The 27,364-nt window shown below is 42.7% G+C and overlaps 5 protein-coding genes and 2 non-coding genes across 8 annotated transcripts in view; 2 read left to right on the top strand and 5 right to left on the bottom strand.

The window, feature by feature from the left end:
- The first annotated feature begins 43 nt into the window (after positions 1–43).
- LOC9633756 (pentatricopeptide repeat-containing protein At2g35030, mitochondrial) lies at positions 44–1,846 on the top strand. Its single transcript, XM_002991046.2, has one exon. It carries the CDS (start codon positions 44–46, stop codon positions 1,844–1,846), a length of 1,803 nt encoding a protein of 600 aa, XP_002991092.2.
- Positions 1,555–4,894, bottom strand: LOC9634425 (ATP-dependent DNA helicase Q-like 3). Its single transcript, XM_024664765.1, has 20 exons — positions 4,648–4,894; positions 4,491–4,598; positions 4,416–4,423; positions 4,265–4,348; positions 4,079–4,219; positions 3,992–4,026; positions 3,855–3,938; positions 3,713–3,801; positions 3,510–3,662; positions 3,361–3,457; positions 3,287–3,290; positions 3,082–3,231; positions 2,917–3,015; positions 2,786–2,851; positions 2,610–2,740; positions 2,462–2,559; positions 2,309–2,412; positions 2,156–2,252; positions 1,939–2,099; positions 1,555–1,891 (listed from the first exon to the last, which is right to left on the bottom strand). Exons 1-20 carry the CDS (start codon positions 4,886–4,888, stop codon positions 1,883–1,885), a joined length of 1,959 nt encoding a protein of 652 aa, XP_024520533.1. The 5' UTR covers positions 4,889–4,894; the 3' UTR covers positions 1,555–1,882.
- A 1,931-nt stretch (positions 4,895–6,825) lies between these two features.
- Positions 6,826–6,897, bottom strand: TRNAP-CGG. The gene has a single exon. It is a non-coding gene; the product is annotated as a tRNA-Pro (tRNA).
- Positions 6,898–7,828: 931 nt separating this feature from the next.
- TRNAI-AAU lies at positions 7,829–7,902 on the bottom strand. Its single transcript has one exon. It is a non-coding gene; the product is annotated as a tRNA-Ile (tRNA).
- A 257-nt stretch (positions 7,903–8,159) lies between these two features.
- Positions 8,160–11,817, top strand: LOC9633755 (phosphatidylserine decarboxylase proenzyme 2). 2 transcript variants are annotated; one of them, XM_024664837.1, is made up of 23 exons: positions 8,160–8,257; positions 8,459–8,591; positions 8,648–8,727; positions 8,806–8,830; positions 8,886–8,945; positions 8,989–9,057; positions 9,107–9,196; positions 9,249–9,299; positions 9,349–9,432; positions 9,491–9,582; positions 9,638–9,793; positions 9,851–9,935; positions 9,991–10,102; positions 10,172–10,272; positions 10,330–10,377; positions 10,428–10,574; positions 10,626–10,721; positions 10,770–10,844; positions 10,899–10,991; positions 11,040–11,126; positions 11,184–11,234; positions 11,304–11,627; positions 11,735–11,817. In XM_024664837.1, the coding sequence occupies exons 1-22, from the start codon at positions 8,193–8,195 to the stop codon at positions 11,622–11,624; spliced, it is 2,121 nt and encodes a 706-aa protein (XP_024520605.1). In that variant the 5' UTR covers positions 8,160–8,192; the 3' UTR covers positions 11,625–11,627; positions 11,735–11,817. The 2 variants fall into 2 exon arrangements, with proteins under 2 accessions (XP_024520605.1, XP_024520604.1); XM_024664836.1 differs by having other exon boundaries at positions 11,304–11,817.
- A 401-nt stretch (positions 11,818–12,218) lies between these two features.
- On the bottom strand, positions 12,219–14,749 carry LOC9633754 (cytochrome b561 and DOMON domain-containing protein At5g47530). The gene is made up of 3 exons (XM_002990975.2): positions 13,830–14,749; positions 12,854–13,105; positions 12,219–12,703 (listed from the first exon to the last, which is right to left on the bottom strand). Exons 1-3 carry the CDS (start codon positions 14,442–14,444, stop codon positions 12,359–12,361), a joined length of 1,212 nt encoding a protein of 403 aa, XP_002991021.2. The 5' UTR covers positions 14,445–14,749; the 3' UTR covers positions 12,219–12,358.
- Positions 14,750–25,982: 11,233 nt separating this feature from the next.
- Positions 25,983–27,364, bottom strand: part of LOC9633753 (warthog protein 6) — a 2,078-nt gene continuing 696 nt past the window's right edge. Inside the window, exons 2-5 of the mRNA XM_024664817.1 lie at positions 27,007–27,150; positions 26,559–26,609; positions 26,292–26,511; positions 25,983–26,246 (exon numbers count right to left, since the gene is read on the bottom strand). Coding sequence (XP_024520585.1) covers positions 26,110–26,246; positions 26,292–26,511; positions 26,559–26,609; positions 27,007–27,150 — 552 coding nt within the window. The 3' untranslated portion in view covers positions 25,983–26,109. The remainder of the gene's footprint in view (positions 26,247–26,291; positions 26,512–26,558; positions 26,610–27,006; positions 27,151–27,364) is intronic.

Here is a 27,364-nt window from a genome sequence, read left to right as displayed (position 1 = left end):
TTAGAGTTTCAAAAATGTTTTTCGCGCGCTAAATTCGTGAAGAATGCCTGTGAATTCTAGCCGATCCGCGCACTACGAGCAGCGCGAATCGCACAAAGATTTACTGCCGGAGCTGCGATCCTGCCGAGATCTTACGCAGGCCAAGCGCCTCCATTCTCTCATCGCTCCCCGCCTCCACAGCGATAAGTTCCTGGCCAATCTGGTGGTACAGATGTATGGCCGGTGCCATAGCGTGGAGGAAGCTAGGGCCGTTTTTGACGGCATCCGCGAGCCCGATCTATACACCTGGACACTCATGCTCGTCGCATATGCCCAAAACGGGCATCTGGAAGATGCAAAACTAATGTTCGATAGGATGCCCGTCCGTAACTCCGTGTCGTGGAACGCCTTGTTAGTGGCTTATACGAAAGCTGGGTATTTAACTCAATCCTGGAATTTGTTTCAGGAAATGCCCGAAAAAACCGTGATATCTTGGACAACTATTCTTCAGGCATATGCCCAGGAAGGGAATCTCGAGGCTACCAAGCACACGTTTGATACCATGCCAAAAAAGAATATCTACAGCTGGACGGTGATGATGCAAGCATACATTGCAGGTGGAAGGCTGGATCACGCTCAGAGTATCTTTGTCTCAATGCCTTACCGAAACACAGTGTCCTGCACTGCTATGGCCGCAGCATATGCCCAGGATGGGAATATTCCTAAAGCTGAAGGTATTACGAGCGGCATGCCGATTTTGGACCTGGTTTCACAGAACGCAATGGTGGCGGCATTTTCTCAAAGAGGGTTTGTGGAGGAGGCCAAGAAAACGTTTGATGGAATGCTGGAGAGAGATATCATCTCTTGGAGTGCATTGCTACAAGCTTTTGTGGAAAATCAAGACTTGGAAAAATGCAATAGAGTGTTTGATAGAATGCCCGAGCACAATCTAGTGGCTTGTAATTCTATGATATCTGCTTACGCCCAAAGTGATTGCCATTGCGAGCAAGCCAAATCTTTATTTGATAAGATGCCCGAGCGAGACGTTCTTTCATGGACGTCGATCATGCAAGTTTTTGCGCAGCATGGGCATCTTGAAGATGTCAAAGTATTATTTGACCAGATGCCGATGAAAGACGTTATATCATGGACTTTGCTCCTCCATGCATATGCCCGGGAAGGGCAAATGGTGTGCGCACAGGGAGTATTCGAAAGTATGCCGCTGGACGATGCGGTGCCTTGGAACATCCTCGTTGGCGGATATTCTCAGGCTGGGGACGTGGCAGAGGCCCGCAGCGTTTTTAACAAGATTCCCGAAAGAAATATTCTCTCCTGGAATTCCATGGTTGTGGGATATGCCCAGAACGGGCATCTTGACGGGGCAAGAAATCTCTTCGAGAAGATGTCCAAACGGACGCTTGTGACATGGACGGCTTTGATTGCTGGATATGCTCACTTTGGTCATGGACGTGATGCCATCCAAATCTTCCATGAAATGGAGGTGGAGGGTATTGATCCAGACGACCTTTGTTTTTTGAAGGTGATATCAGCTTGCACCCACATTGGTTTGCTAGAGAAAGCGCTAAATTATCTCTTATCTATGAGCTCCGATCATTGTCTAGAACCCAGCCAAGAACACTATGTCTGCGTTGCAGATGGCTTTGGGCGGATTGGAAACTTGAAGAGGGCGGAAGAGGTGATTTATGGCATGCCATACAAACCAAACGCCGAGGCTCTTGGAGCTCTGCTTGGTGCTTGTAGAATCCATCCACAGAACTCCCCCACGATTGGAAAAAGAGCAGCGAATCAAGTTCTCAGAGATAACAATCCCAAGGACGTCCATCGTTTGCTCCATATCTTCACGTAAAGGCATATCGCTAGCAAAACTTGTTAGAGAAGAACGCTATGAGATCTGTAATGCAGGGTTTTAGAGACTAGAAAAGAAAAGATCTTGAGTACCTTGAAAGCGATTAGCTCTGAGGCCGAGCAAGCGGAGAGCCATCTAACTTTGCTAGCAACTTGGGAGTGGTAAAAACTCCTCCCAAATTTGCCGAACTTTTCGTGGCACTCGATCTCCAACGCTGATGCTGCTGCTGTTGTGTTGACAGCGTCCGCACAACCTAGTATAAGCAAAGTTTTAGACATTGTGAAGCTGCTAGTTTAACTGTTCGCTGACCAAGGCGCTCGATGGCTGCTCGCACTGTGTTTTCTAGGCGTGCTCGTGATGTAGAGCGGAGCTCCTCGGTTACCAAATTGTTTTGAGCTGATTTTTTCTGTTTGTACAAAAACCAAATTATTGAGTGCGAAGCCAAAAGCAAATTCAGCTTACCTTTGGTTGTTTGGCTTTTTGTTCTTCCTCGGCACGCAGCAAAGCTGCAACTCTTTTCTCGACTTTCTTTCCACCTTTACTCGCAGCTTCCCTGGCTTTCTCGTCTGCATAAGAAAAAGATTGGCAGTCCTTTCCGACGTAAGTACAGTGTACCTTCAGAGTCCGATATATCGTCTTCCGCATCGTGTTCGTCCACATCTTCATTGTCGTAATTCCAAAACTCGCTCTTATCATTCGGCGAAGAACAATCCCTGCAACAAGTAAACAATAAGCTTTCAAAAAGAGAAGTAATAACACCTACGATTTTATGCGTACACCGGACTGCCATACGGAGTTGAAACACGAAGCATCCGCAAGCTCCTTCAAATCTCTAGAGAGTTTCTCCGGCCACTTACATGCATCACACGTCTTACTGCATAGTAAAGGAGAGACCTGCAAGGAAATTTCTACGCGCGACGAGAAAACACAAGCGCTTACATTTTCTCCGAAGTGTTCCAGTACTCTACGCCTTCGGCAGCTTGCTTCTTCGCAGTAGGCCACTACCTAAAGGCTCAAAAACTTTATATCAGGAAAGACAAAAACGAAAGAAAAAATCTGCAAGCTTACACCTTTTCAAAAGCTTCGATATTTTTCTTTAGCAGCTCATTCTCTCCATTCTCACTAATTCCACCCTGTTGCCTTTGAGAAGAACTCCTTATGACGTACTCCTGTCACAAAAATTGCGTCGACTGTGTAAACAACGAGAGAAGAAAGTATTATATTCACACACAAACCATGGTTCGCTTGTCGTCGACACTGTAATAAAGTATACTTTTGGCGGGTTTACCATCACGACCTGCGCGTCCCGACTCTTGGTAAAAGGATTCGAGCGACTTGGGCATGTTAAAATGACACACCATCCTAACATCCTTCCGATCTATTCCCTGCGCACCATTACCTCATTATCCAAGATACGTAAAGCTAACAATAAACTTGTACCATCCTAGGGAAAAAAAAGAAGAGAAGAAGCAACTGTAAGTTGTTTGATTTCAAAAACTTTGAGGATAACGTACCCAAATGCGATAGTCGCCACAATAATATGAACTTCTCCAAGAACCCAGTCTTGCAATGCCTGGCTCCGAGCTTTAACGTTGATACCCGCGTGATATACTGCATAATATATTCTGAGTCAGTAGGAACAAGAGAGGCATGCATATCATACCTCGACACGAGATCCCATCCGATTTTAACCGCGAGCCTATTTCATCGCACATGGCGCGAGCATGACAGTAAATAATCATGCACCGCGTCGGAGCTTTCGTGATTATATTTCGCAGATCCTCGTAAGCACTCGTCATCAAGTCCTTGAAGCGCACTAGTGTTCAGATCATATCGTCAGTAACGACTCGCTGCTTGAAGATTTACCTTCATAGAAAATATTTGCACGATTAAAAGACGATATTAAAACTGCTGCCTTTTGCAAACTAAGTGATTTGATGATGTCTTCTTGCACCCTGTAAAACGAGCATAATCATATGTTTGCGCAAGTGAAATCTAGTAGACTTACTTCTTGCTGGCTGTCGCTGTTAGAGCTAGTATTGGAATGTCAGGTAGGCTTGTTCTCAAGGCTGACAACTTCCGATAGCTTGGTCTAAGAACAGCAAATTATCAAGCACGGAGACATCTAGAAGCACGATTCATTACCTGAAGTCGTGTCCCCAGGATGATATACAATGCGCCTATTGAACAAGTCATGATAAAACAAAGAAATAATTTTTAAAAAAAGAAAACCTCATCAATGGCAATCAGAGACAGAAGGCTCCTCTCGTGAAGCTTTCTCAGCTTTTGCATGAGATGGTTGGTTGCAACCGATTCTGGAGTAACATACAGCAGCTTTAAATTCGGTTTACCAGATTGAAGCTCCTCGAATATCTGCAAGCACAAAACAGATCTCGAAATGAGGTAAGTATCGGATACCTTGTTCCTCATTTTCACGGGTTGTGACGATGACAAGTACTCTGCAAATATTTGACGGGATTTTAAAGCAGCAACTTGATCTTCCTGATGTAAAATAAGAAAGAAAAGGTTGGAAAACTTGTTTATAGATCCAGAACGAAAAAATTCTTACCATCAATGCTTTGGCATAAGGAAAGAAGCAAAACCGTGTCAGCAAATTCACGATAGGATGAAAATCTTTCCTTACCAATCAATGGCGAAACCACAAGAACAATTCCTGGCTTTGCCAGCGCTGGAATCTGATAGCAGAGAGACTTCCCGGCACCCGTCGGCATCATGCAGAAGCAATCTTTGCCTGAAGCATCCGAAAATCTTGAAATCCAGGCACACATTTAGTGACTCACCTGCTAGAACAGCCTCGATCGCGTCGAGCTGCAATCCGCGGAAGCTCGAGTGGCCGAAGTAGCGCTGGAGGAGATCCTCGAGACGCGGCCGATCTTCCTCCCTCTTGCGCTTGGCATTCCGAGGCGTGTCATCGTCCGCGCGTAAGGGAAGAAGCCCCTTCATCACGCCTCTAAACCCTAAACCTAAATTTCGAAAGCCATGGCGGGAAAGTGATTTATTTCTAACTGTGCAATACATCATACTTCTCACTGCGCATTGCGAGCACAGAGAAACCTGGCAGTATTGCTTAAACTTGATCTTGGGAAGTGAGATTTCTCCACAGATTCCAGAGCTCTGGATCTGCGAGACATCCACAAAATCTCCAGCTCCAGATCCGTCGATGGATTCGAGAGCTCTTCCCGAAACTTGCGAGACAACGAGATCATCCTGTGGCAAAGAATCATCAGGAGTAAAGAAAGAGTTCCTAGGAAGCTAGATTTGTTCCTCGCAGATTCATCAGCTCCCAATCGATCTAGAAAAACAAAATTGAAAAGCACAAAGGGGGGATTAGAGAGAGGAGCGATTCAAGTGGCGATTTCTTGCGCTTCCTCGCTGGATTTGATCTCGCCGGCTTCGTTCTCGCCCTTTTCTTCGCCCTTGCTGACCGAATCAAGCACCGCCTGCTCAGCGCGCAGCACGACCCCGTAGTAATCCTGGTTGCTCTCCATGCAAGCCTTCAAGAATCGCATCGCCGGCCTACACTTCTCGACTGGCGACTCCGCTCCCTCGGATTTCTCCGATTTCTTCTTCTCCTCCTCCTCCTCCTCCTCCTCCTCCTCCTCGGACCTGTCGGTGCAATCTTCCCAGCTCACAAACTCGCCGCCGCAAGGCCCCTTTTTCATGAAAGCGCAGAATCCACACTCACCATCGGCCGCATCCTCCTCCTCGGCCGCTTGCTGCTGGACGGGATCATCCTCATCCTCCAGCGACCGCGACGCCACCGTAAAGCCTCCAGCGACCGCGACGCCACCGTAAAGAACCCTAAAACCTAAAACCTAAAACCTTAGGAACCCTAAAACGTTTATAAGGGGGTGTTTTGTTAATTATATTATATTAGTCCTAAGTTAACACCAACATACTCGCCTGCGTCGGCGAATCTGGCCTCCCTCAGCCTGGACATGTCTGCTAAGCACCAAACAGTGATCCCATTTTTTTCCTCTTTCTCTTCAGTTCTCACAACACCATTCATGCTTGGAGAGCTGACTTTCGTTTTCTCCTCGTGGACTTTTCGGATCAACCAAAAGAGTATTTGAGGGCGCGACAAAATTCGTCACACTCCAAGTATTCTTCTGCCTCTTTTTGATCCGTCTCCAATCGGGAATCACTTTCGAGCTCGGATCTTTCGTGATATAGTTCATAGCGATCATGGTCAAGTTATTGATTGTTCTCCTGCTGCTAGTGGCCTCCATTGGCGTTGTAGTGTTCACAAACAGGCAGAGTTTCGAGAGGCAGCGGCACCGCGATTCGTTTCCATCCCTGCTGCTTGGCAAGCTTCCCAGGAAAGTTTCGACCCCTCCACCGGGACCATCTCTCAGGCACAATGAAAACTTGGTGAGATCGAGCCACAGCATCGCAGATCCATGAAGTTTGAAACACACAGGATTATAGGTGTTCTTGCTTAAACTTTGTGAATATACACACAGTATAATTCTATCACTATCACGTTAGCTTCGTGATCCTTGACTAGTGACAAGTTTTTCTTGGTCCGGCAGCAACTAGTCAAATTTTACGCCTGCTTTCATGACTCGGCATGGAGGGGACCAAGAGCATCGTCACAGCATCCACGAGGTCAAAAATGCGATCCACCTGTGAATCATTAAACCTTGGAAACGAGAGAGGGGGCATTCCGAGAATTGAACTCGGGACCTCTCGAAGTACCATTAAAAAGGTTTTAAGCGTGATTACGATTAGCCTCTGTTTGCACGAATTGTGAGAATTGTCTCGCACCCGAAGCGAGAATCGTACCAGTAGACCAAATGCCCATCAACAAGAAAGTGTAAAACCTTTGCAGATTCTCTTTCTCTTGGTGATGATAATGGCTATGGAAGTGAAACTCACTTACGAAACAAAAAGGGGGGCCTCTCAAAGTGAGAAGCATACCATTAGACATTAACAAGCTTGGTAGAAACTTTCCAAAAGGGGCATTCCGGGAATCGAACTCGGGACCTCTCGCACCCGAAGCGAGAATCATACCACTAGACCAAATGCCCGTTAACAACAAAGCATGATTAGTATGAAACTTTTTGCGATGAAACGAATAGAACAGACGAAGAAAATTCTCATAGAGTTGATTGATTAGCTGTTATTTTCAACGAGATACCTAGAGAATAATCACACCCAAAAAGCATCCTTCTATTTCTGGATTTTATCGATTGGTGTTGACAAAAGCCTTCTAATTCAATCTTTTCTCTATAACCTTTCCATGCACACAATTCGTGAATATATACGTCTAGACATACGCTCGCAATACGTAGCACACCAACAAAAGTCATGAACTACCTATTCGCGCCGGATATTCTCGCGTTCCCAAAGCAGGAATCACCGAGTTCTTTCTCTCTTTTTTTTCTTTTGAAAGGTGAGGTCGGTTCTGATTGGGAGAGATAGCAAACCCCACCAAACTAAAACCACGAAAACCTTCCCTCCAAACGCACCAGTTTTTAAAATCCCGGCAGTGGAAATCCTCCGCAGAAGCTGCCCGCCGCATTGTTTAGTTCACAGCTCGTGTGGAAAAGGGAAAAGAAACGCAAAGAAAAATCATTTCTAGATGACTGCTAGTCGATTATTTTATGGGAAGTTGCTTCTTTCAGCAGTACTCGTCCTTGCGGGCTTCGTTCTTAGCCAGTCTGGATCATCGCCGACGAGCAGGAAGATCCTGGCCTCCTTGGATGAATCTCAGACGCGGAATTCTCCGGCTGGGGAGCAATCGGAGCTCCAATCGTGGAGCAGGAGTGCGGGAGCAACCACGGACAACAATTCGATCGAGAAGCCACCGAGATCATTCTCCACAATGCTTCCCAGGGGAGTTTTCTATCCTCCAGCGGGGCCCAATCCCTGGGGAAACTCGGATTTGTTCCGGGAGAAGCAGCATTGAGGGATGCATTTGCTCCAAGAGGAAGAAGATGAAAAAAAAAATATGAAAGCTGGCCCATGCAGGTCTCGAACCTGCGACCTTGGCGTTATTAGCACCACGCTCTGACCAGCTGAGCTAATAGGCCTCAACATTGTGATTGTAAATAACCAAACTAAATTAAGCAAAAGATTTCGAACGTCCACGTGACGAAATAAAAACCAGTTTGGCCTATGCAGGTTTCAAACCTGCGACCTTGGCGTTATTAGCCTGACCAGGCCTCCATGTTGTACTTATATCAATTAACTAAATATATATAAATAAAATAAGCGTGATTAAATTACTAACTTGAAATTAAATAGTTAAAGCCTGGTTAAATATAATAAAAAACTATTGGCGGTTTGTTAGCACTAATGTAACCCTAGAGCGCGCGAAGCAATGGCAACGTCGCAGGAGGACACGCATGGCGCGCCGCGTGATGTAGCCGATCGTCTTCGCCACTGGTATTCTAGCTCGTAGCTCCTCCCCAGAAATGCTGTTGCCGGAGCAATCCAAGCCTTCCCAGAGGAGAAAGAAGCGATGTGTATGCTAGCACAGCTTCTCGCCGCGGCGATCCTCCAGAAAAGGCTAGGCGCTAGCTCCAGCCCCCTCCCCATCGCATTCTCCCCGTGTTGATATTGTTGGTGGAAATATTTTCTCCTCAGGATGGGGCAGCGCCTGGGAAAGCCGGAATCGTCCAGGAGGCCGCCTCCCAAGCCCAAGAAGGTGATGCACAGGGACAATCGGACCTTCCGGGCCGAGGATTTCTCCGGCATTGTCCGAATCCATTTGGCAGAGGTGAGCGGATCGATTGCTCTTCTTTCTTTCACTTTTCCCCTTTTTGGTGCTTTTAGGCGGAAATGCAACGAAGAGCAAAGTGGTTTGCCTGTGTTTCTATCGGAGAGCAGGCGTTTAGGACATCAACGTCTCCCAGGTTACGCTTTGCTCCTCCTTCGCATTTTCCAAGTTTCTTTTCCTGATGCTGTGATGTGTGACAAAAATTGTTATGCAGCACAGACAATCCCCAATGGAAATCTGTAAGTGCTTTTTGGTTGTGGACTGCTGCTTTGTACTATTTTCGCTTTGTTCCAGGAGAAGAAAGTAGCACTAGAGCAAAATGGTCCTCGCATCACCCGGATCTCGGTTTTTGAGGTGATTTCGTTTTGTTTAGAGCTAGAACTTACGGTGTTAACAGGTGCATAAGCTCGCGAAAAACACCCTCGTTGGTTACTGCGAAATCGATCTGTCCCTTGTGCTTCGCCCAGTAAGTCTTGTATTATTTCCGTTTCGTGCTTTGCTGAACTGCGGCTCAGGATGAAGAAAATTCTGAGATGCTTTATCTGTTTGATCCAAGTACAAAGACGAAAACTGTCGGTCACATCACTGTGGAGTACAGGATTGAGGTATAAGCTGCTGTTTCGGACAACTGCCTGCCTAAGCCGTTTTGTCTCGTAGAGTCAAATGGAAACAGAGCGAAGCTTTGCGAGGCGTCTGCTTGCAATAGTGGTACGTTACAAATTTCTTTTAGATGCACACACCTTCAACGTTAGTGCAGGACTTTGATGAAAATGGCGAGTTATCGCTGGACGAGTTTCATGATTTGATCAAATCCTTTGGGAACAGAATGTCTGACGAGGAGGTAACATTTTTCTGCGTTTTTCTATCACCTCTATAAACTATTCATTGTTGATTTGTAGCTTTCCAACTTGTTTTTGCAAGCTGACGAGAATAAGGATGGAAAAGTCAGTGCCGACGAGCTTGCCCAATTACTTGCCACGCACAAGGAAAGGTAACTATAACACTAATTGCGTTCTTTTTACTGGTGAAAGTTTTACGTTGGACAGAACTATTTGGGTTAAGCAGTGTCCTGTATGTGGTGATAATCTTGGAGTTGTAGACAACCTGAACGACATGATTCACATGAGCCTTTGTTTTGACGAAGGCACTGGTTTGGAAATTATGAGAGGAGGTTTTATAACGGAAAAGCAGGCTTCATATGGGTATATTTGTGTTGAGCGTTTAGTTACAGGCACTGAAAATCTTTTTTATCATTACAGGTGGATGTTCAAATTCAGCGAGTGGGCAAATCTTTCCACGTACGACGTTGGTCTGAAGAAAGGCTCTAATGTTGCCCACATTCTTGTACGCCTGGTCTTTCTTGGTTGTAATTTCTAGGGACTCAAGAGAATTATGCCAGGTATTTGATCGAAGGTCCAAGAGAATGATCGAAGAGGTTATTGACAAAAAAATAGCCTTGGCGATGCGTGCAATTTATCAGTCGAAACTCGGATTAGCTCTTCTCGATGCTGGTAAAGCTACAGTAGTTTTTTTCTCTTTGTCTACATTGTTTTTAATTTGCATTGTGCTTTGTGTGCCAGGAACAAAAAATTTTCTAATACGGCTGTCAGAAAAGCACGGAAGGAAAATGGATTCCCCTCAATCAGCGGCTGCTATTCCCAAGTTCATTGAATTTTTTCATGTAAGCGGACACATTGCTTGTGCTTCTTGCAGTTGTTAATGTGAGCTGACCAAACAGGACAGGATTGATGTTGACGAGTTCAAGCATCCCGTTGAGCACTACAAGGTTTGGTTGTCACCTAAGCGAACTTGAGCTACGCAAGCGTTTATTTACAGACTTTCAACGAGTTTTTTATCAGAGAACTTCGGCCCGGATCACGACCCATTGCACAAGAAAACAATGACGCTGTTGCAGTGTGTGGTGCTGATTGCCGTTTGATGGTGTTCAAGAACGCTGATGCAGCCACGCGTTTTTGGATCAAGGTTTAAGAGAAACCAAGGAGTTGCTACGACTGATACGTTTCTATTTACTAGGGGAGGCGATTTTCTGTACCTGGCCTTCTTGGGGACAAAGCATTGGCAAAGCAGTTCGAGGGCGGTCCTATCGCCATTTTTCGTTTGGCACCTCAGGTTCATCATATTTGTTGCTTGCTGTAACAGTTAGCTTTTCCTCTACAGGATTATCATCGGTTTCACGTACCAATTAGTGGAGTATTGGGGCCGCTAATTGATATACCGGGCCATCTATTAACGGTATGGCCTCTGTGAGGTGATGCATAAACTATTTCCTATCTTATACTTTTGCAGGTGAATCCTATTGCCGTGAATAGTCCGTATTGTAATGTTTTCACGGACAACAAGCGCGCTGTTTGCATCATTTCTAGTGAAGATTTTGGACAGGTATGCGATCTTCCCTTTGGTAAACCCTCTATTTAAAATTAAATGTAGGTGGCATTCGTGGCAATCGGAGCAACAATGGTGGGCAGCATTACGTTCACTAAAAAAGAAGGATCCGTCGTCAAGAAGGGCGACGAGGTATGAAAAAATAAAGCAAGAAGTCGACGACTTGTTTCCTCACTGGTCCTGGCACAGCTCGGATACTTTTCTTTCGGGGGAAGTACGTGCATTTGCGTCTTCCGCGCGGTACGTGTCATGACTGGCAAGCCTTACCATCCTCTTGAGGAGCTGACGAGCTGTGTGCTTTCCATGCAGGGAGCGATTGACATTGACAAGGATCTCCTCGCAAACAGCGAGAGGTCGCTGGAGACCCTGGTCTCGGTCGGGATGACTTTGGGAGTCTCTCGCAAGCTAGTGGGCGACCAGGCGTTTGAAAAGTCCCGGCCGACGATCAGAGACAGCGTCGTGGCACTGGACAACGAAGTCTCAAAGAAGGGAATTCAGGCGTCCATGAGCTTCAACGTACGCCAGGGGCAACTGGGACTCATCAACGAGGCAGACGAGGCAGAGGCGACGCTGGAGTCCATCAAGGAGGACGCAGACGAGGACGAAGAGAATAACGACGCCACCACCTAAAAAGTAAGCCTGCAAGAGAATGAAATCGCAGTAGCTGCGATTTCCACGTCTTCTATGGGAGAGAAAAGATACTCTGCTGTTTACTTGGTTCTAAAGTTTTTATCACGCAGGTCTTGCTCGAGAATCTCTCCGTAGTAATTCACAGCAAATGTGCTTGGATCGAAATGTTACATAATTTGTGGCTCCTTGCGTCTCTCAGGGCCTCGCTTTTGAGTGTGGTGTGCGGTCTTTGTTCGACAACGAAGGAACATCGAGATGATTTTTGGAGCGTAACTTTGTGATGGAAGAAAAGCGCCAAATGTGGATGAAATCTTTTATTCATTCTGTGGCTTAAAAAGAGCTCGCTTGGTCCACAGGAAGAAATGACACGATCATGACGCAAAAATTAAACGCAATTTTTGGTGGAAACAACAAGCTTTTAGATTCTCTTGAAAGAAGACGATCGCCCAAAAGACGATGACTCCCAGCCAATGTTTATGACAAGTTCAAGCTCCTCGATCTGCTCAAAACAAACAAGAACAAGAACATAGTACGGAAAGGGATTTTCTTTAAAGCTTTTCCACCATGTGGACGACAACATTTTTATTCTGGTCAAACCTGAGAATCCTGTTCGCAGAAATCCTATAAAAATATATTGTATAACACATAGCGAAACGTATAGCACTACATTACCATGTAGCCATCCTTTTCTTCTCTCGCATTGTTTTCTTCTTTTTATCATTTTTATCTGGCATTCAAGCCCCATTGGGAGCAGTAGCAGCACTGGGCCAAGGAGATGACCCGTGACCATTTGCAGCGGCAGCTCCTTTGAAGGGCTCGGCTTGAGACGATCGTCTGGACTTGTTTCGTAAGTAGACGACCCAGGTGACCACCTCCAAGATTACGCTCAGCGCAGCCAGCGATGAGATCACTCCAATGTAGGTGCGCTTCCACTTCCGATCCGGCTGCAGGAGATCAAAGCCCTCGAAGATGTTGACGATGATCATGGCGATGGTGGCGTAGCCCAGCGTGTGGTGGTAGATGTTCCAGAACTTCCGCACCTTGTGCTCCTTTTTGGGCCGCAAAAGAAGCGACAGGACCTGTAGACGCACGCAGAGGCGGTTCCATCAGGAAAAGAGGCGAATCATGCAGCCGAGGAGTGAAACTCAAGCAAAACCGTGCCAAGAGATTGAGAAAGGCAGTACAAAAGTCGAAACGTGGCAATCCAGAGGAGAATTATGAGAGCTTACTTGCAACGTCGAGAAGACGAAGATGGCGATGCCGAGATTCCGGTGCTTGCAGCGCACTGTAGCGGCGTAAGTCGCGAGCTTGAGTCCCGTGGCCCAGCCGACAACGCCCAGAACGTAGCCGGAGCTCTGGAAGAAAGCGTGCATGTAAAACCATGCTGGGTCCGCGCACTGGAAAACTTTCAAGTATCGAGCTGACATGACTCCCAGTGGCAGGAGCAATCCCCATCCCACTGCGTTGATAATCCCGTGCCTCTGCGAAGACCAGTGAGAACACAAAATTATGACTATCGAAGAAAAAAAGGTGGTGGAACAGTTTGTTCCGTCCTAGATGACAATTAAAGAGCGAAGAAAAAGATGGTTTCTCCTTCTCGAAGAACGCTAGTGGTGGCGAATGCACGGATTTATAAAAGCTGCCTACTGTTGGAGGAAACAAACAGAGGATGTTCACGGGCCAATATTCGATCGACAAGGAAAAAGAAGGAGAGGAGGAAAAGCTGAATCGATTCCCTCGATGGTACGCGAGAGAGTGAGCTTCATGGCAACGGTGGAAGAAGCTCCATCGAGAAAGCGAAAGGACAGAGAGAAAGAAGAGTAAAAGAGACTGTAGCACAGGCTTATGCTCTACTGCTGCTGATTGACGGTCACAAGCACTAGATTTAGGCGAGAACATGAAACGAGGGCCCGCATTGATTTCTCACTCGGTGGCCGAAAGCAAAAGCAGCACGGCCATGGATTCTCTGATTGTGCCCACAAAACGAGAAAGGAGGAGCGAAAAAATGAGAAAAGAAAGAGAAGCCTGTGCCGATCACTTTCCCGATCGCTGGGACGATCCGACACGGAGTATAATGACTACCCACGAGACCCAATGAAGCGATCCATCGACCCAAGTGCTCGATTTCTGGATCGGCCCCTCCAGATTTGAATGCCGATGCAAACAATCACCAAAAAGAAAACGAAGAAGAAGAAGTATACTTACGTTCTTGAGCTTCTGGTGGGGGATGACGATCTCCGCGTTGCCGCTGGCAATGTTGATGCTGCCAGCGCTCTTGATGTCGTTCTTGGTGTCGTGCGGCAGCGGGCTCGATCCCTGCATCGCCGCTCCCCTGTTCCAGATGTGGTTGATCACGCTCCCGGCGCTGCCATTGCGCGGCAGCTGGATCCTCACGAACAGCTTCATCCGGTTGCCGCTAATGTCCACGGATTTGTCCAGCACCCGGATCCCAATCGGCCCGGGGGATGGGAGCTTGGTCATGAGGTCCTGCGTGAGCTTGTAGGTGAGGATCATGGCAGTGCCATTGCTGGCCCGGAAGGCGAGGAAGACGTCGGCTCCCATCATCACTGGCGCTGGGCCGGTGTTGATCCCCCAGGCCACCCAGCCCGAGGAGCTCGGGGCAGTCCCAGTGAAGACGGCATCCAGAGTGTTTGAGGAGGAAGTGTGAGTCCAGGCCAGTGTGGCTCCTTGCTCCGCAAGATTCCTGCAAGCTCTGAAAGATCTCTGGCTGCTTCCAATCCTGTGGGAGAGAGGGCATTGAGCCGAGGCTGTAGAAGCCAGGATTGCAACCAGGAGGAGGAGGAGAAGCTTGAGCTCCATAGCTATCCTCTCAAAACCACGAAAGTTCTCTCTCCAAGAGGGGAAAGGAGAAAAAGGGCTTTGCTAGCTTTTGGAGATCATATAGTTCATAGCTCGGAAACTTTAGAATGTGGCCTCTACTCTCGCTCTCTCCTCTCTCCCTTAAAGGCTCCTCAAGAACAACCTTACCAACCAAAACCAAACCCACAGACAAGCACAACAGATTTTTCTCCTTTATTTTTCTCTCCCTCTCCTTCTTTTCTCGATGTCTTTGAGATCAAATTCTATTTTTCCTCCTCTAGTTGGCTCTCGCTCGCCACAAACACACGCCGGTTATATAGCCATACCATGCTTGGCCATGGTTGGCGCTGACGCAAGGGTGACGTACCCAGTTTTTGGATCCAATAGTGGCCGGCCAGTGTGAATACTTACGACGGTCAATGGTCGTGATTGACAGACCGTGGTCAATCCAGAGGGATTAGGTTACTTGTTTTTCTTGAAAACGGCAAGTCAATGCCGACCATATAAACAAATATTAATTTATTACCTTCTATCAATTCATTCAGATAGAGATTGAATTTCTGTAAAAGAAAGTCCTCTCACGAATTCAAATAGAACCACTATTGAGCGTGGGGATTGGGCGAGTGCCACAATGGAGCTTCTTTGATAGAATGCCTGATCCAGATACCATTTCCTGAATTATCATGCTCAAGACGCCTGGGTATCTTAAAGAGGCGAAGCTCGTGTTTGATCATATGGAAGGAACAACATCGCCTGGACTGCATCATTGCGGTCTAGGTCTAGTCCGTGCACATTGTTGAGAGCACGACACTGTGGCAAGGAACGTCGCATATGCCCGACAAAGGCATTTCTCAGATCGAGTTGCATTCGGAACGACCATATTGATGCGATCAGCAGAATTTTGGCACAGGTGTTTCCATGAGTGATATCGAGCAATAACAAAGATGGAGTCAATGCCCGCCAGCATCGTAGAGGAAGTCATCTCTCTAAAGGCTCGTTTTCAAATCCTTTTGATTTTCGGTAACTATATATTTCATCCTTTTGATGAAGAAGCGCCTCTGTCCGTGCTGCTCGACAATTTGAGATGGTTCTCAGCTTTGTGGACCTGACCACATGCTCCGAAGTCATGGAAGTCTGTGCCAAACATTGGTGATTGCGGCCTAATTGCTTGGGCGATTTGAGGATGCATAACAGGCAAACAACGACTTCAACGGTCCGTAGAGGCAACAGAAACTCCTTTGGCCCTTGATGGATACCAGTTTCAACTCGTAGAAACTTTTCTGCTTTGTTAAAGCAGTCCCTTGGTGAATAAATCTTTGCGCTCGCCCGAGATTGCCGTCTGCATGGATATAACGTTGGGGAAATAAACCAAAAACGATATGTTGCGCAGGATCTGGGTAGTGCACTGCCGAGACAGTAGCCAAGCCAACCTTGTCATCAACCTTCCAACCATCACCTTTAAGCCCCCTTCCTCACGGTTGCCTCCAGCATACACTCAGCCGCTCGCAAAGTAGCACTGTCCATTGTGCTACCACAGCCTTGTCGTGCACAAACCAGGGTGCGGCAACATCCAGTCACACCAATTTTTTTTTGGCAAGCCAGCATCTCCAAGAAAGGAGCAAACTGCTTCCTAAAGTGTCTTGTTGACAAGCCGTGCCATTCTGCTGTTGTGTGTTTGGTATAGAGTACTGACACGCAATTCCTTCATCATCACAAAGCTGATGAATTCTCTGGATGTATATTTATCACCACCATCATTGCGAAACTTCTTGAGCTTCTTTCCTGTTTGCAACTCTGCTTTGGTCTTGAAGAGCTTGAACTCACCAAACACCTCTGATTTACGAGAAAGAAACTTGATGATGCGGGAAAAATTGTCCACAAAGTAAATTTTATGCTCGCGGGCATCATACACACATTAGAGTGGACGAGCTCTAGAATCTCTAGCTCTTACAACAACACTAGTCTTGAAGGGAAACAGCTTTGCAAGAATACACAGCTCACAAAACCTCAGCTGTTGTGAAGTGACGTGCAGACTATCAACCATGCCTGTGTGTCCAAGCTGTTGATGCCAGGTCTGGAGGTCAACAGGATGCTGGGATCCCACATTAAGAAGGGTTGAGTAGGGAATTCCAATTCTACATTGAGCCAGTAGAGACCAGCGTAATGCCTCCCACTAGCAATAACACTCTCATTCTTCAGAATCAAGCATTGCATAAGAGCTCCATGTTGCAATCAACAACCTTACCAACAGAGAAGAAGGATTTCTTGATGCCAGGGACATAATAGACTGCTATGGCAGCCGCAACCATAAGTAAAGGGGACTTTGATGGTGCCCATGCCACACACGCTGTGGGAGTAGTCATCACTATGCTTACCCTCTGGAATCACGTCCAGTGCAAAGTGGCCAGGATTTTTGCAGATATTACACAAGCCATTATTCTTGCACTTCGTGTCCTTCTTTTTGTTGTGGTTCTACCCATTGCGCTTACGATCCTTGGCTACACCCTCCTGGTGCAGCCCGAGCATGTGCCAGACAGAGACCTTGGTTGAAGAGTTCGCAAACATGGCAAGATTGAAAGGAATGTCTTCAACCGATTGTTAGTGACCACCCATTGGTGGGTGCTTAAAGAGCTGACAATATCTTGGACCACCAAATTTGGTCTTAAGCTGATACAGCTTTCAAATTACTCACCCAAGAATTCCAAATGCTCATGTGTTGCATTTTCCAATCCTTGTCTGGGTCAATATTGGCCTAGCAAAGCTCAAAGATCTCCTGAGATTCTTCTCCATGTAAAAGTGCTCCATCTGGGATTTCCAGCCAAGGAAATCCTTCCCATCGAACACTTTGAGCAAGTCTTTGTTAGGAACCATTCCACCATGATGAACTAGAGAAAGAAGACAAAGAACACACACATGATATCCCCATAATTCCCTTTGCACATACTAAAGTAACAAAGTTACATATATGACCTGCTGGCCAACTGCTTACCAGCTAACTGCCTCTCTAGAGGGCTCTAGAAGACTCTAAAACATTCTGGAGAGCTTCCTAGAATATCCACAACATGGGATATTCTAATAGTGTGCAGCCTGAGGATTACAACAGGCCTGAAACACAAGGCTGGAGATGGAAATCCTGCACTGTGTGTGCTGCGCCCTGGTTTGAGCTTCAATGGCCAGGACTACTTTGCAAGCGGCTATGCCTGAGGAAGGGGCGTGTGGAAGGTTACAGTCTTAGAATTGCACTACCAAGATCCTGCACATCATATCGTCTCCGGCTTGTTTCCCCGTCGTTCTATCCATGCAGAGGGCAATTTGGTCATCTTTGCGGAGTCAGGGCGAGGGGTTTATTACTTGAACACAATTTACCAAGGGACTGCATTATCGGCCACACTTAAAAGCGGAAAAGTGCACACCGCCATCCAAATCCTCACGTTTGCTGCTTCTTAAAACACCCAATCTCCTGGATTAGCAAACCGGATCATGGAGGCTCAAATACCTCTTTTCTCCATCATCTCGAGAGGAAAGTCGCTTGCACCGCTGTTCTTGCATCCTCTCGAACGATTCAGGCAGTGTTTTCTTGATGGCTGTTTCCTAATCAGTGCGTTCCAAGTTACCGGGACTCTCCTCCCCACGGGAGTGGCAAACACTCCACCATGCTGCCGTAGAGTACCACAGATTTGCAGCACTCGACTCGACATGGACCATATCCTCCGGAACTCTCTGGTGAACTTCTCCCAGTTGCGAAGTTTCCACAGCAAAGTTCCACCTTGATCCTGTCGAAAGCTCAGCAAACTCGATGTTCCCACACTTTACGTATGGGTCCACCAGGCTACTCGCCACGAAAATGTCTTGGTCAAGTCCAGCTTTTGCAGCTCGAGAGTGTATACATTTCACTCTCTCGAAACAACAAGCCTTGTTAGCTTTCCTTTCCACCTGTTTGCCTTCCACCTTTGCTACCATGCTCGAACAGGCTTTTAGTGCTGCGAGATAAGTCATGCGATCTGGACTCCAGCCTTCTTGCATTCTCCAAAACAACTAAAAAAAGATTATTATGTTTAAGATCAGTACCCTGGCATAACTTTGAATCAGTGCACTCAAGGAAGCTACCACCAACTTACAACCGCACCTCATTGCCTGCGATTGATATGCCATGCCTTGCTCGAAGCAAGTAATTTTCACATCTTTCCATGGATTTCCTATACACCGTCTGTTGTATTTGCTGTAGATGTCACGCAAGCTTTCAATGCCCCAAGGAAAGAAGCTCGATTCAGCATGAAGCCTTCGCTTTGCATCCCGAAACCCATCCCACCTTCACCATTCACACATTCCAGAATTAGGCTGGACCATCAAAGACAAGCTTCCACAACCACCGTACGTAGTAATCAGCGTGTTGGCAACTGAAGAACCAAATACACACCCAGCTCAAGCAGCCAAAAGAGTGTACTGCTAAAACCTTCTAACCAGCTGTCCATCTATCTTTTCGGAAGAGGATTTCCTTTTTAAGGGTTTTATAAATTCCTTATATATTTTTAAAAATGAATATTCTTTTTATATGCCTTGCAATAAATATAAATACAAAAATACGAGGTCCAAGTGTATGGATATGATTCTATATATTAATATTAGCATAATGGGATTTTGGTAGCCATTAAATTGATTTCAATCCAAACCATTCGCTACTGTATATAAATTAAGGTTTTTGGGTTAATTGATATGCATATTTTTTATATTCCCTTTCCATATTCCATGCATTCACATTAATGGGGATGAAAGGCACTTTTGATTATCCCTGAGAAGTGGTTGGATTTGGGATTTTGGTTTAGATCTAGTTTTTGCATTGTCTAAGTTTAGTTTTTTTCATTTCCTTTTTTTTGTTTTTTATTTTCAAGATTTTGGTTTAAATCTAGTTTTTGCATTGTTTAGATCTTGTTCTAACTTTTTTCATTTATCTTCTTTTGCTCTTTTCTTTTTATTCATCTTCATGGTAGAATAATAGTCTTCTCCTCCTTTGACTCTAGAGTAATAGTTGATACAATTACTTAATGTTATGCAATTGCAATTGAACAACCAAACTCAATTGATAGGGGCATTCATGGCATGTGATATAACTCCTCTTACTCTTGGTGTTAATTCTCGCATTTGGCACTAGCATAGCAGATACACTAGTTGATCCTAAAAACAACATGATGGAAAGCACATCTGTTGAGGGTGTCATGACTAAGAGTGCTCCTTCAATAGAAGTGCCTTCCTCTTCAACTAGCAAGAATGTCTTCCTTTTTGATGGCAATAGTGCCTTCCTCTTCAATGGTGATAGTGCCTTCTTTTTCAGTGGCAGCACCTTCCTCTTCAGTAGCAGCACTTTCCTTTTTGATGGTAGTGTAGGAGGTGACAACAACAAATGTGAAGAGGGATCAAGCTAATAAAGCACCACTTTTTGAGGATTCCTTTCCAGCTACTGAGATCCATGCTGAAATGTTATCCAATGTCATAGATTCCATTCAAATCTATTGAAATACTCTTCCACTCTTTATTCTCTCAATTAAATTAACCTTTAAACCAAAATACATCTACCATCTTCTTGTCAAGTACTCTGACCATCCATATACTTTGATTCAACATCTTAGAAAAAGGGAGATTCATCATTTCTACACTCAATAAGCTTCAACGAATAACCTATATCACTGATGAGATCAAATTATAGTGGGATTAATATTGGATCGACAAAATAAAGACTTTAAGCAAGAGCTTGAGGAGAATCTTAATTAGTTGTGGCTAAAGAACATTATGTTTCCTGCATGGAATGGGAATAATTAGTTGATGGTATAGATGATAGCTATCAAATGGTATTTTCCTTTTATCAAGAAGAAGCATGTTTACATGGAGGTGTCTTTCATCAACACAAAGGACAAAAATGCTCTCCAACTTTATCAAAAGATGAATTGTATTAATAAGTGAGTCTTTTTGCATCCGGTACCAAATTGAAATTTAACCGTGTTTCTTTTGCAATATTAATGAACAAGGCATATGGTTCAGTGGGTTGCAAGACATACTCTTTGGCATCTATCAATTTTGTTATGTTAAGCAAGATACTATTAAGGGAAAGTTACAAGGACTGGATGATCATTTCAATTTAACAGGAATGAGTTGATGAACTTAACAATAAGAGGAAATTATGATATCTATTCACATGATGAGTTCTTGTGAAAATATTATTATTCTTTTTTATTTTAGGAGTATAATTTTAACTTCATTTCTTTTTTAGAATAAAGTCTAATATAAGATTATCAAACTTATAGACAAAATCACTGGCATTTCCAAAAATGAGACCAAAATGTAAATAACATAAAAGGTTTGTAAGAAGTATGAAATGTTGTTTTGGAAGTACTTTTTTTGCCTAAATGAATTTCATTTGGGGAATTACTAGATGAAGATTATTACCTTGAATGACCAGGGATTTTATATAAAAAAACTCCATCACTTGGCAAAAATAAAATTCCCACCAAAGGTTTAGGTGAAGTGGTTGATGAATCTTTTGGAGCAACCATCTCAATAGAAATCTTGGGGTGTGCCAAGGGATGATAATAATTTTTGACTATGGTGTAATATATAAGCTTGTTAGTAAAAATCATTAAATATAAGCCAAGTAATACCAATTCTAATTGTTAACTAAGATTGCACTTCATCAAGTTTCCATGAATATTTCAAAGATATTGAAGATTAATACACAAATAATATTTATAGTATGGTGGACACAAATAGCAAGGGATAATGAAACCTCAACTTTATGAACAAAACAAGAAAACAATTAGCTTATAATTATTTAATATTTTTTTTCACTTTTTTGGTGTTAAAAGCCATTTTATTTGGTTTTTATCCAACCTTTTTTCAATCTTTGTTACATCAATTCTCAATTCGACCTTGAATTGCTACTTGATAGACCTTTTTATTTATTTTTCCACTTTTTTTTCCTTTTACTTTAGAAAATATTATTTGGTCCCAACTTGCTTTGGCTCCTTTTTTTCCAGATAGAATCACCATTTAGTCCTAATTCTTGATTTTATATCATCTAATTTTTATTTTTATATAATAGTTTTGTAAGAGAGAAACCATTTAGTGGCTAAATAGTTTCTTTATCCTCTCTCACGTGTTGTAAAAAACTCTTTTCGACTAAACAAATTTTTTCCAAGTAACATTAGGAGAAGAACAAGGAATTATTTAGCCACCAAATGGTTTCTCTATCTCTTTTAGTACTAAATAAGCTTGTGATTTGTTTTGTTGTTGTTTGTTTTTTTTTATTCTAACTAATCTTTATGATTTGACTCTAGGTATTTCAAGAAGCTTATAGTGGATGGATGACAAAAACTATTTTAGAAAAGCTAAAATTTTGAAATAATAAAAATGTCAACTGATCCATGTATGAAGAACAACAATAACAATTTATCCCAACAATAACAACATATAAGTTTCAACACTGTTCTTGATGGCTAAATTGGTTAGACAACAAATATTTAGAATTTGAGCAAGAGAATTTCAAAAAGCAAAGGCAAGTATGATATTTCATTCTTTAGTAGGATATAATAGACTGCTTCTAAGAAGGCAAGGGGGCTTCCAAAGAAACAATGAAAAAAGGGCTACAAGACAAGAGGAGTTGAACTATTGGAGATTTTAATATGATCTCCAAGGAAAAAAGTTAATAAAAATAGGGATAGACTTGGATTTGTGCTTGTTATTGCCATCTCCATAGAAAAATATGAGCTTCTGAATGTTGGTATGAGTGAAATCTATAAATTTTTTAATAAACAAGGGGGTCAAAAAGGAAATGAGACACAATTAATAAATTTTTGAAGCAAATGTAAACATAATTTCACAAGAACCAAATGGTGAAAAGCTATAGAGCTCATTTTATTCTATGTGTGTTTCCTTATAGTTATACTAATAACTTATAGTTATACTATAACTTCCTTATAGTTATACTAATAACTATTCCATGGGAATTGCTCAAAAAATGGTTTATGACCAAGGATAAATTGCACTATTCTATGCAAATGAGAAGTCAATATTGGTCTATAAAGAATTTTAGAGGCGTGCACTTAAAATCTACCGCTCATACACAATTTTTAGCAACTACCTATTTGGATATATGAAAAACTTGGGAAAGATAAAGTTTTGTGTAATATTAATCAATTTGGTGAAACTACTATTTTATTTTTGTAAAAATCAACTTTAAAAATAGAGATGGTAAAACCAAAAAAAGCTAAAACACAGTTCACTACTATTACATTTAGAAAATGGGACTTCTATGATAATTTCTTCAAGTCCTTAGATGAAGATATTTTGCCACTATATGATGATGACACCAACTTGATCAAGAGGTCAAAAATTAATGCCAATTTTCTTGACTTTTTGATATGCTATACCACATAGGAGAAAGGCATTGTTTTGGATCTATTTACAAGAATATAAAACTTACTTATGATAGTAAAGATGAATAGGTGCCATCTTTTGTCTTTAGAAGAAGACGTTGAAGTATTCCTACTTATTAAAAATAGCAAAACTCTAACAAAAAAAGGAGTATTTAGCAACCAAAGTGAAAAAGGTTAAAGAATTAATTTTTTAAATTATAAATGATTCTAATGAAGAAGTTTAAAAGGAATTACTTTGGAATTCTGACAATGATTAGTAACTTTTAATTGAGCAAGTTTAATATAATTATCACTTATTTAAATTTTATGGCTCACGGTCTAGGCTAGGTTATGGTAATGCGTGGATGCTGATGGAAGAAGTGCATTTCTCATCCAAGTAATTGTGTAAGCTTCTGAAATGGAATCATAAAAAAGAAAGAAAATAACTTGATAAAAAAGAAAACACATAACACTATAAAATTAAAACACTTAGCTCATATCATAATCATTGATTTCTTCTTTAAAACCACTATCATCTTCATCATCCAAGTTATGAGATACATCATTATTGCTATTTACAAAAAATACTTTACCCCACCTTCAACTGGACAAGTTTTCTTTGGGCATGGAGGTATTTTAGACTTTAATTGCTAGATTTATAGTGGATTTCAGTAAAAAAACTGGAGAGGGACAAAATATAGGCTATATAGCCTATCATAATATTCAAAGTGTAATATAAACCATATAAGCCTATCTTCATCCTCAGAGTTTAGTGTATACCCATCCCCAGACCTTAAATCTATTGCTGTAAAGACTTCTAATAGAAGAGGAATGGACTTTGGGGACAAAGGTAGAGTAGAAAGGTTTAACAATGTTGATAAAGAATCTGGATGAAAGACAAGGCAATCTTTCAGTAGTGATTAAAACTATGAAGGACCTTCTGGAAAATGTGGATAGGAAAACTTTAGTGAATTGATTGATAAACTTAACCTTGAATGAAAGACAAAAAACTTCATTCATTTATATACTCAAAAATTTTTTCTTCCAAATTTAAAAAACATTTAAAATCTATCAAATCAAATTTTAAAAAATTTTAGAGTCTAAAATTTGACTGCTGACAAATCTGATTTCACAAAAACCAAAAAATATGCAATAACTTTACCATGGTTAAAATTAAATACTCAAGAAAAACTAAATTTTTAGATGTTTACTCATCCTTTGATTAGGGTCATTTTTTAGGCAAGGACTGCTTGTCATTGGGCAGGGCACTATGGTGGAGTCTAAAGTAAAGTGTATTGGTATTGAAAAATCTAAAGCAATAACAAGGTGATTCACAATTGAAATATTAAATGATCTTATTTTCTTTTGATAACAGGATTTGTAAAGAGGTTTTGACATATAGTAAGTTTCTATTATCAATTTCAAACTTCTTTACTAAAGATAATGACATCTTTTTGCTTGAGATTTTTGTTAGGTTTCAAGGAAGAGAAAGATGGTATAATTGGATAGCTTATCCTATATGATTCAGACTCTTTTTCAACATTTGAGAGTGATAACAAGGAGCAATACATAAAAGTATATAATTTCATATTCAGAGTAAATTCTTAAGCATTTAATTCCAACATTTCTTGGATTCTAGAGATTTTAGCAATCTAACTACTTTTTATTTGTGGATGCACTTGAAGATTTATGAGACCAAGATAATGGATTACCTGGCATTTTATCTAAAATTTCAAAACCAACATTGTATAAACATATGAGGTCTATTCATGTAAACTAGAGAGGTGTATACAATAAAATGCCACCATCAAAGGTATTTCATCATGTCCTCACTAACACCACCATGAATCACAAAGGTATTACATAGGGGATTGTGAATATCCGCTCAAGCTGTCGAATAATAGAATACCATTTTAGCTAATGTCAAATTCATGAAGCTTTAGCTACACATGACGTTGGAAGGCTTGCACAAAAGCACTTGTTTAGGATTTAGAGATAGATATATGGATTGCAAGTACTTGATTTAGTTTTTAAACTTTTTTGTGTTTACCATCTTATGCTTTACTCTCACAAGGTATTGTAAATTAGTATCATATGGATTTTATATCCATGTCATAATTTGTGGTGCTACATATTACATCATTTCTTAAGGAGATGAAGGTGAGAAGTTCTTGATCAAAGGGTGTTAACTATGATCATGGTTAGGCACTAGGTCATGATAATAGAATAGAAAAGGGCTTTACAATCAAGTGATCACCCTTTAGCCAGTTGGTAAGGGATGGAATCTTAACACAAACACAATCCAAGCACCCACTATGCTTTAACACTTTGCCATGAATATGTCTGAGTTTAATCTGCTCCTCACAGCTCCAACATGAATCTCTCGTCTAGTCAAGCTTGAAAAGATTTCCTCCCAATTTTTCTCTAGAAGGCCCTCGACATCCTCCATGTGAGAGAAAAGTTCAAAGGCCTACATTCTCTATAGGAAGTTTGAAAGTTCTCCAAAGTCGCATGGCCTGGATAATAGATCGTGCTCCTGGATCATCTCAAACATGCATCCAGCCTCCACCATGATCGCATACATTGCCACCAGACTGTTGGCCACAACGTCACCATTGCTCATATGAATTTGCTTACCAGATTGGAGTCACTACACGACTTCAATGCGGCCAAGATGAGAATGCCCAGCTGGATCCCACAAGCGCACAGCTCCTTGTAGACTTCAGAAGAGGATCTAGAGTTTTCCAGTCTAATCGAGCTTCTATCTATTGACGGTATATACTTTTGTCTTCGCGATCCTGATCGCGATTTGACCGTTCAAAGCTCTGAAGATCTTTGAGACGTCTCAAGCACCACTGCATAGAAGAGATCATGGCCGGGGTGAGAGTGAGAAAGAAGAGGTGTATTTTCCTTGAAGCTCAAGCTTCTGTAGAGAAATGATTCGGAAAAGAGGGCAAAGGAAGAAAAAGAGGTGTGTTCTTCTCCCTGGAAGCAAAACCAAATTAACGTGAAATTATTCTTCCAGAGTCAAGCTTGCGCCAGGCCGTGCCGATCATGGAGCACTGCCTGGAGCTATAGAGCACTCCGCTTCTTGTTATCATCCAAGAGCTCCTCATCGATGGATGCGAGATTTTAGTTCTAAGCAAGACGCTTTTCCAAAGGATGACTAGATGCCTCATCCAGTGAGAACTTGAAAGTTTCTGGGAGCGGCATTTTATATTGTAGATACGGCACTAAGGCTCACAGCAACGTTGACGTAGGAATCAATCGCAGCACATTATATCTCTTTGTGGAGAATGCTGCACATGGCACGAACTGGATGCGAGAACATTGTTCACCATGATGTTGCCGGAGAGAGTGAGTGGATTGTAGAGACCCAGCTTCTCAACCTTTGAGGTTCCTGAATCAAGAGATTGTTAGAAACATTCTATGTAGCCTTTCTTACCAGTGATTTGAGATGATTTCCAAAGAATATCTCCAACCTTGAGATTCTCAGCTCTCTTGTACACAAGTTTTCCACTGATTTCAATAGGAACAAAGTGCCCTGCAGTAAGCTCTAACATATTTTGTAAAGCTCTGTGGACTTGCACGAACTCAAAAGTTGTATGAGCATCCTTATGGCCGAATGCATAGACAACAGAGTAAACATTCTTGCCCACTGCAACCTGCACACAATAGCGATGTTGTTTCGAAAGTGCAGAACATATTCTACCCTATCTCCGACATTGAGATCTCTCATGAGCTTGATATCCCTATTATACATCTGAACGGTTGCATCTCCTAACAGTTTGAAATGTGTTTAGCCATGTGAATGACAACATGAATTAATTACCTGGGAAGCATGCTACTGCAATACTTGCAGCAACGGAGAAAAAGAGGAGAAGAGGTTTGGCCTGAACCATTAGTATTCTTCAGGAATTAGTAGTAATACTGGCTAAAATTTCTACAATGACAGAATAATATGTTGGTTGTCCAAACGAGTTGGCTGGCTACATTTAAGAGAATCTTTTAGTCCTTAGAAGCTGAAACTAACATTTCATCATCTGATTCTTCTTGTTAGACTTAGAGCTACTTTTGCCACCTTTTTTCTCAAGATATAAAACTCTGTCCATCAGAAATCGAATGTTAATCTGGAACTTCTATGGATTTGTCTTGCTAACCTCAGATCGTTGTTCTTCCAGGCCCTCAGGACCAAAGGATCTCAAACTCAGTGCTGGAGTTTTTTCTTGAGCTTCCACGATGGGATTAAAGGTGTGGCTGCTTGAACTTCCTGTGTCAAGGATGGCTTGTAGCGGTTGCATTTTCTGCCAAAAGAAAGTTAAGCACCTTCATTAGAGACTTAAGGTGATTCAGAAACTTAAGTTGAATTTGCGTGTTGGAGCACCATGGCATTTGCATTTTCATATTGCAAGTAGATGAGATCAACTGTCGCCAGTGAGTCCACTTGCAACCGCACCTCACAACTGATGGATCTTAGCAGTGTTGACATGCAGATGCAAATGTACTTACAGAGTGGAT

The sequence above is a fragment of the Selaginella moellendorffii genome, unplaced genomic scaffold (assembly GCF_000143415.4).
Source record: "Selaginella moellendorffii unplaced genomic scaffold, v1.0 SELMOscaffold_114, whole genome shotgun sequence".
NCBI classification, from domain to species: Eukaryota; Viridiplantae; Streptophyta; class Lycopodiopsida; order Selaginellales; family Selaginellaceae; genus Selaginella; species Selaginella moellendorffii.
Note: the sequence above shows the minus strand (reverse complement) of the source record. Positions and strands in the feature narration are given on the sequence as shown.

Bases quoted from the DNA above. Each gene is read 5' to 3' on its own strand.
- LOC9633756 (XM_002991046.2), top strand. From the start codon at position 44: ATGCCTGTGAATTCTAGCCGATCCGCGCACTACGAGCAGCGCGAATCG.
- LOC9634425 (XM_024664765.1), bottom strand. From the start codon at position 4,888: ATGATGTATTGCACAGTTAGAAATAAATCACTTTCCCGCCATGGCTTT. The intron at 4,599-4,647 runs GTGAGTCACTAA...CGGATGCTTCAG, and splicing joins GATCGAGGCTGTTCTAGCAG to GCAAAGATTGCTTCTGCATG. The intron at 3,939-3,991 runs GTAATGAATCGT...TGCTGTTCTTAG, and splicing joins TCCTGGGGACACGACTTCAG to ACCAAGCTATCGGAAGTTGT.
- LOC9633755 (XM_024664837.1), top strand. From the start codon at position 8,193: ATGGCAACGTCGCAGGAGGACACGCATGGCGCGCCGCGTGATGTAGCC. The intron at 8,258-8,458 runs GTATTCTAGCTC...TTTTCTCCTCAG, and splicing joins GCCGATCGTCTTCGCCACTG to GATGGGGCAGCGCCTGGGAA. The intron at 10,378-10,427 runs GTTTGGTTGTCA...GTTTATTTACAG, and splicing joins ATCCCGTTGAGCACTACAAG to ACTTTCAACGAGTTTTTTAT.
- LOC9633754 (XM_002990975.2), bottom strand. From the start codon at position 14,444: ATGGAGCTCAAGCTTCTCCTCCTCCTCCTGGTTGCAATCCTGGCTTCT. The intron at 13,106-13,829 runs GTAAGTATACTT...TGGTCTTCGCAG, and splicing joins CCCACCAGAAGCTCAAGAAC to AGGCACGGGATTATCAACGC. The intron at 12,704-12,853 runs GTAAGCTCTCAT...GTGCGTCTACAG, and splicing joins TCGTCTTCTCGACGTTGCAA to GTCCTGTCGCTTCTTTTGCG.